This window comes from Portunus trituberculatus, chromosome 48, assembly GCF_017591435.1.
Source record: "Portunus trituberculatus isolate SZX2019 chromosome 48, ASM1759143v1, whole genome shotgun sequence".
Taxonomy (NCBI): Eukaryota; Metazoa; Arthropoda; class Malacostraca; order Decapoda; family Portunidae; genus Portunus; species Portunus trituberculatus.
Window position 1 is genome coordinate 19512552 of NC_059302.1, and position 7900 is coordinate 19520451.

The 7900-nt window shown below is 36.9% G+C and overlaps 1 protein-coding gene across 1 annotated transcript in view; it reads right to left on the reverse strand.

Annotated features, from left to right (window-relative positions):
* Positions 1–7480, reverse strand: part of LOC123498439 (collagen alpha-1(XVIII) chain-like) — a 29139-nt gene extending 21659 nt beyond the window's left edge. Inside the window, exons 1-11 of the mRNA XM_045245543.1 lie at positions 7322–7480; positions 6869–6988; positions 6313–6562; positions 5360–5481; positions 4957–4986; positions 4610–4771; positions 4226–4352; positions 3919–4010; positions 3587–3686; positions 1959–2021; positions 616–743 (exon numbers count right to left, since the gene is read on the reverse strand). Coding sequence (XP_045101478.1) covers positions 616–743; positions 1959–2021; positions 3587–3686; positions 3919–4010; positions 4226–4352; positions 4610–4771; positions 4957–4986; positions 5360–5481; positions 6313–6562; positions 6869–6988; positions 7322–7363 — 1236 coding nt within the window. The 5' untranslated portion in view covers positions 7364–7480. The remainder of the gene's footprint in view (positions 1–615; positions 744–1958; positions 2022–3586; positions 3687–3918; positions 4011–4225; positions 4353–4609; positions 4772–4956; positions 4987–5359; positions 5482–6312; positions 6563–6868; positions 6989–7321) is intronic.
* Between the last annotated feature and the right edge of the window lie 420 nt (positions 7481–7900).

Below are 7900 nucleotides of genomic sequence, written 5' to 3' on the forward strand. Positions count from 1 at the left end.
AATTTGTAAGGATCAGCACTCTTTCCAAAAAAAGTGAAAGGTTAGAGACCAATGAAGATGGGTTATACTTTATTCTTAGGGAATGTTTGTGAGTGCAAGTGTGAGGATTAAACAATGACATCTTGAAACTTGTCATCAAGATTATACAAGTGGAGATGAGTAGAGCATAATGCAGTACATACTTTTCCAGACTCATTACCAAATTGTTCTTGAAAGTTTTCTGAAAATATCTAATCACACACAAAAGAATGGTTACTGAAAGTATTGCAATCTTGACCAGATCTACAAAATATTTACAAAGGGATAAAATAAGTCTGTCTTTAAATATGTCAGATTGACCTCTCTTCACCTATGTTAAAAAGATTAATATTTCATAATCATGTTATCTTTCTGTATGTGAAATAATCAATTACAACAAATGCACTGACAGCTATCATTTTTATACTTATTTGGCAATCCCATAGACAAAAATTAGTCAGTAAAAAATAAATAAATATATAAAATAAAAATGCTAATGCAGGCTATGACTAATGCACAGTTTGTGGCATTATAATACTTCTAAAATTATTGAGAAACTCAATGAAAATTCTTATAAAAATATGAAGGTTTTATTACCTTCAGTCCAGGAGTGCCCTGTGGCCCAGGCAGCCCAGGAGGCCCTACGTCCCCTTCCTTTCCCTCTGCCCCTGGAAGTCCTGGTGGTCCTGGAGGTCCTGGTTGTCCTCTGAGTCCAGATCCAGTCTCTGAAATTTTGAATTTATATTTATTATTGATACATTTTCAAGAAATGCTTTCAATCATTGATACATGTTACAGTTAACGTATGATATAGCCCCACGAATCCTAATAATCTTTTCAATAGCCAGAATTCTTTATAACTATCTAAACAATGCAAAAGAAGTGGTGGCAAGAATGTGGTTTCATTTATGTGATACTAATGATCTGGACATGTGAACTGCAAAAAGAGTGGGCCTGTTATAGTATAGTGGGATTGCTTGTGCTTTGAGGACAGAAAAAAAAAAAAATTGTAAAAATATAATATTTAACTGGCATGCAAAATAGAATATATCAGAGGCCATGAAAATTCACAACATCTAGCTATGATCTGGCTCTATAATTCTTGGATATAACCATAATGTTCACAAAAGATATGACAACTTAATAGAAAAAAATCAATATAGGATGAGGGAATTATATAAAACTGGAAAACAAGGGTTTAAAAGGAATGCCTTTAGAATATAACCATAAAGTTTATAAAGATGCATAAAACAGCCATAATCATGCCATGAGCAATCTTACAAATGAAAGTAAAAATATATTTAGATGAAAATTCAATGCCAACTTGAGAGAGAGAGAGAGAGAGAGAGAGAGAGAGAGAGAGAGAGAGAGAGAGAGAGAGAGAGAGAGAGAGAGAGAGAGAGAGAGAGTGTATAAAGCATTTGTAAGGATGAACCTGGTGTCATGTGAGTGAGCCTGGTGTACTGTTGAATTAAATGCAACCTATCACACTGATGAAATACTGCATGACACATATCTATCTCTTAATAGTGTTATGATACTTGAATTTCATATAATTTTCATCAGATACTACCTGCATGGTGCAAACACTCTTACTTGTTCCTACACAAGAGTGAAATGATATGAAATAGCCTCTTTTTCTGCTTATGAAATGCAAGGCTTCAATGCTGTGTCTAATGCCATGCCCAGCTACAATGGACTTTCAAAACACCATATAACAATGTACAATATCTGAAAGTGGAAGAAGTAGCAGATCAATTGTTCAAATCCCACTTAATGCAAGATGTACGGATACAGTGATGATGTTAAAGACCAATGTAGAGTACAGATCACATAAGTAATTCTTACAAATACTTTGGATCAAATATAGAAATGAGTGTCAATGAAAACTGGATTGTAAATGAAACCTTAGAATGTGGTGTGTGCCTCTCCTTACTTACTGGAATAGAAAGGTTTGTACTTGAGTCCGGATCCTTCCGAGTTCAAATCCTCGTCATCATCCACTGCGATGTCACCAAGCAGGAGAGGCAATATTACATGAAGATACAGAAGCATGAAGAATAGCCATTCCTTAACATTCAATGGATGACTTAGTCAGGAACTCAACATACAGCAGTAAATTACCCACTAAACAGTGCATTACTAGCTTTCTCATGCACACAGATCAGTGCAGCAAGTGGATTTAATTAGTAGTAGTAGTAGTAGTAGTAGTAGTAGTAGTAGTAGTAGTAGTAGTAGTAGTAGTAGTAGTAGTAGTAGTAGTAGTAGTAGTAGTAGTAGTAGCAATAATAATAATAATAATAATAATAATAATAATAATAATAATAATAATAATAATAATAATAATAATAATAATAATAATAATAATAATAATAGTAATAATAATAGTAATAATAATGATAATAATAATAAAAATAAAAATTATAATAAAAATTATAATAACTGATAATAATAATAATAATAATAATAATAATAATAATAAAAATAACAATAATAATAATCATAATAATAGTAATAATAATAGTAATAATAATGATAATAACAATAATAATAAAAATAATAAAAATAATAACTGATAATAATAATAACAATAATAATAATAATAATAATAATAATAATAATAATAATAATAATAATAGCAAAGATGGTAATAATAATAATAATAATAATAATAATAATAATAATAATAATAGCAAAGGTAAAGATAATAGCAATAATAAATATAATAATAAAAATAACAGTAAAAGAATTCAGCACAGTATTTAGATCACTACAATTTAGGTGCATTTGAGCAATGGAGATTCTGTATTTCAACACTTACACTGCTATGTACTAGTCAAGCAGCACTAAAACTGTGCTGGAGATGCAACTACTAAAGTGATTGGATGCACCACAGACTGAGACAATAAAAAGTGCAAAATATGTAACAAAAAAGCCAGTTTTACAATAAATATACATACGTGTGCATGAAACAAATGTCTAAACCTATGTATAGTGAAGGGAGCTTCATGAGTGATCTTTTGTTGTGGTTATGAAAAATATTTAGTGCTAAAATCCTATATCTGAATTTTTTTTTTTTTTTTTTTTTTTTTTTGTACCATGTGGGCTTTTCACAGGAATTTATGGGCTAAAGGGGATACTTTTTAGGGTACCTCCTATCTCAAAGCCCACCCGCTAGGAAACCGTTGCCCTGAGTGAGGAAGCCCAACCTGCACTCAGACCGTGGACAGGATTCGAACCTGTGCGCTTGGAGACCCCTCAGACCCCAAAGCACGCATGGTTCCACTGTACCACGGCAGATGTGGGAATATTGAAATCCTTTTAAAAATCTCATCCTGCTGCAGTAGTTATTTATAGGCTGGTATGTATCATGTGGAGAAAAAATTAACAAAGGTGGTTAGGAGAGTACGTACAAGAAAAAAAACACCAATGAAGAATGAGTGAGTTGTATGTAGAGTTCATTTGCTGCATCTGCTGACCAGCTCCGATCACTAAGCATTTGTGTGCTAAAAATTTCACTTGATAAAACCAAGAAAGAACAAGACCAAAAACCAGAAGAAACACTCACCTTCTAACCACGGCACACCACCAGGGGTGTTGTAAAGGCTGAAGCCGCTTCCAGATGACCCATCTGTCCCACCAGTCTTGGCATCCAAAGTCTCAATGAGCTAGTAAGGGAAAACTCTACTTGAATATATGTTACTGAAGAGCAATAATTCATATAATGCTTCATGATGATGATGATCTAGTTTATGTACAATGGATTCATGTTACCTAATTACTTCTGATCACCAACAACTCTTACCTTAAGTATAAAAGAACAAATCAAAACTGCTTATGGTAAAACTTTTATCTTAATGATTCAGTTGCTTGAAAGACAACTACAAGAGGAAGGCCTACCTCCTCCAAGATAATCCTGCGATCTCTGTCTGACAGGCCCCCAGGCTCTCCAGGAGGTCCTGGTTCTCCTATACCCGGATCACCACGCTCACCTTCAAAAAGTTGATTGGTCTAAATTTCTTTGTTCATTACCAATGTAACACATATGAAATAAAACTTAAAAAATAGAAATTTACGATTACTAGATTAATTCCCCCTCTTTAGTGTCATCAATAATTTTAAGCAGGCAAGTGCTGAGTCATCTGATTCCTCCAGCTCATGGGACATCCATCTAGATTCATGGACCGTTTAGTAGATCCTTCCTCACCTTTCTCCCCCGCCATGCCTGGAGTCCCAGGCACACCACCAAAGCCTGGGGGTCCCGGTGCTCCATTCATACCTGGAACACCAGGTTCTCCCTTGGGGCCTGACTCCCCTGCTGTACCTGGAAGACCCTGTTAATAAAAAAAGGTAATTAATAAGAATACCAGGAAAAAATGCAGCAAAGCATATATGGCATCAAAATTAAAGTATTACATAAAAATTGATAATAGTATCTAGATTCTATTGATGCAAATTTAGTATTCTGATTCTCTATGCAATTATTAAACATTAGAAAAGATATATGTTGCATAAGTACTTTCAGAGATTAGTTTCATGAAGTGTGTCTTTATGGCCATAAAATATTCTCTTCAGTAACAAGAAACCTCACCCGTTCTCCCTTGGATCCCTTCATGCCTGTGTCACCACGGTCTCCCTTGGGGCCAGGATACCCTCTATCACCACGTGGACCCCTTGGACCCTCATCACCCTTTGTGCCAGGGGTGCCAGGAGTCCCTGGCCGTGCTGGAGCCAAGCCCATGCCACCATCTACCTGTGATGACAGAAGAAGAGAAAATACACCACCAGCACTTAAAAATGCAATCTATCATATGTAAGGTGAAAAATGGTCAACATTTTACTATTCTTTAACACTCAAAATATGAGAGAACACTACCAATACTTGAAACATGACATATCTACACCAAAAAGGCCTTCACTGACACCTTTACCAGTTACCTTGAACATGGTGCGAGGTTTCCACATGGGCTGCATGGAAGGGTGCAGTACAATAATTTCATGGCAAACAGTTTGACTTACAAATTAGTTATAGATACAGATATATTACACTTTTTTCTTCCTTTATATGAGCGATTAGTAGCTTCTTTGAATCCTATAAGTCTGAATATGCAATATTGTATTGTAACTAAAAACAATATTTTGATATACGCCATGTTATGAGTACCTATTTTAGTTGAAATTATGTCTATTAATTGGAGAGAGAGAGAGAGAGAGAGAGAGAGAGAGAGAGAGAGAGAGAGAGAGAGAGAGAGAGAGAGAGAGAGAGAGAGAGAGAGAGAGAGAGAGAATGAAGAAACACAAAGAAAATATAAAAAAGCTCCCACTAGTATTGAATCCTTACATCAACACCAGCATTGCCCCAGCCTGGGGGTCCTGGTGGTCCCTGTGGCCCTCGTTCTCCTGGTAGTCCAGGTGCCCCATCCATTCCCGCTTCACCCTTAGGTCCTTGCAGTCCCTCTGGCCCTGTATACAATACACCAGTAATCACTAGTTACGAATTCACTAATTACACAGGTTCTGTTTTTTTAAAGTCAAGCAATGTCTTCATGCACAGACTTTCTCCTTGATTTATGCAAAATACAAACAAATACAGGTAACTCTCGATTTACACGTGTTTAATTTACGCATTTTTGTTATTACGCGACCGAAAAAATATCATAATTAATCTAATTTGCGCGATCGGTTTGCTCATGCACGATTTGGCCCAACCGCATTTTCCAACTGAGCGCCAGACTCAACTTCAAACTGCGCGCAAGAGAGTTCCACAGCTGGCTGATAGGTGGGAGCTCTGCTGCTCCTTCCTGTTCTTATGCCTCATTTGCAGTCTGCCAGCACTGAGTACAGATGAAATCTCTTCAATCTGCCTATAATTCACCAAGATGGCCCTAAAACGTCCTTCATCTTCTTCTGCATGTGGGGTTATTTTTGAAAAGTGGATTTTTGATAAAGTGGAAAAGCTCAGAGGAAGATGGTGACTGACTATGGTGTGAGTGGCGAAGGCAGTGACGCAGTGAGCGTTTTGTTTATGTATTCTTTGTTTTGTTGTTTTCTCTTATCATTTCTTGCTTTTCCCTTTACTTTAAATACACTTCTAGTATTTAGAATGGTAAATAATAAAAACATGTCTTATGAGAATTACATGTTTGTTTCACGCGAATTTTGATATACGCAATGCCTCTTGGAACGCATCTATCACGTAAATCAAGAGTTACCTGTACATATATAGTACACTGTGGCAGGATATTTCATTCTGAGAGAACGGTAGATGCTATAAATTACTAAGAAAACACTCACCTGGACTTCCCATCTCACCCACATCTCCTTTTAGCCCAGCTGGTCCAAGAGGTCCTCTCTCTCCAGGGGCACCTGGCTGTCCAGAGGTTCCTGGGGTACCCGGCACACCATCACGCCCTGGAGGTCCTTGGGGACCTGGTAAGCCCTTGGGCAACTTGGCAACCACAGTAGCCACCACATAGCTCATATTGCAGTAACATTCTCCCTCAGGGCCTGGTGGCCCTCGCTCTCCTTCCCTGAACCCTATTGGCTGTAAAAGGGCATAAATAGTCATTGCAGTATGTACATATTTTTATGGTAAGCTGATTCTAAAATTCCCTTACTAAAGTATTTATAAAATTTAGTACACCAAAAAGAAAACACATGCACTTTCATCATGATGTAAAACAAGGTGCCTTGGTGTCTTTTTTGTTTCTTGCAAAAGCTACAAAGAACACAAAAAATATAATTTATTACCCACTTCATACACATGAATCATAAATGATGACAGCAAGTTGTCAGTATAGGTTTGGTTTGTAGCTATAAGATAACAAGCATAACACTTAAGAACACTAACTACCAGATCCTCGCCATCTCCAGAGCCAAGGTCAGGCATCCCTAGAGCATAGCTTATCCCTGGTGGGCCAGGAGGTCCTGGGGGACCTGGAGGCCCTGCAACAGATTCTCCAGGAGGACCCTGCAATGCACAAGTAAATAAAGTAAATTAAAAGACATGCATATAAATATTCTCATTGACACTATAAAGAACCATAGTATAATTGCAGTCATGATGCAGATTCAACTTAGGCTTTGGTTATCTCAATTTCTCATTAGCTGGTAAAGGCTCAATAAATGTGAAGCCTCTAATGTTTTGTCAGGGGATCAAATCTTTAAGTATTATTTTCTCAATTTTTCTTTATGATAATAATCTCCCAAGTCAATTTCTCTGAGTTTGAAATTCTAGTGTATTATGTAGATTACATCACATGATCTTTCAATAATGCAAAGTGGCTTGGCCACGTGAACTCACCCTGGGTCCTGGATCGCCTTTGTCTCCCTTTGGCCCTGGCATTGCAAATCCTTGGGGATACAAAAGATGTTAGGGATGTGCACTGAATAAAGTTTTAAGCAATAGCATCCTTCATATCATGAATCTAGTTCATAATAGGTGGGCAATTTTTACAGGTATAGCCCAATGAGAATGTTTTGGGGCCATTATGGGTGCGTCACTATGCGTCATGATAATAATATCAACAAAAAACACGCCGTAAGGATTTCACTGTGTTCAGTGGGAACCGCGGGAGCCGGTGTCACATGCCAAAGTGTGGCCCGTGACAAAAAAAAAGTGTTTAGTTGCGTCTTCTGCGTTCTGCGCATGCGCGGTCCGGGAGCGAACGACAGACACTATATAAATGTCATGCCTATAGCTATGACAATGTGACAAGTGATATTGTGTGAATTTAAACAATTCGATTTTTTTTTATATATTACAGTAGCCATTGGCTTTCAGCATGTATCGGTGGAAAGACTAGTGCCTCACTATGGTAGAAAAAGAACCAAAGCAGAAATATCACTATTTGTTTGATATGGGTGGCCTAAAATATGCTGT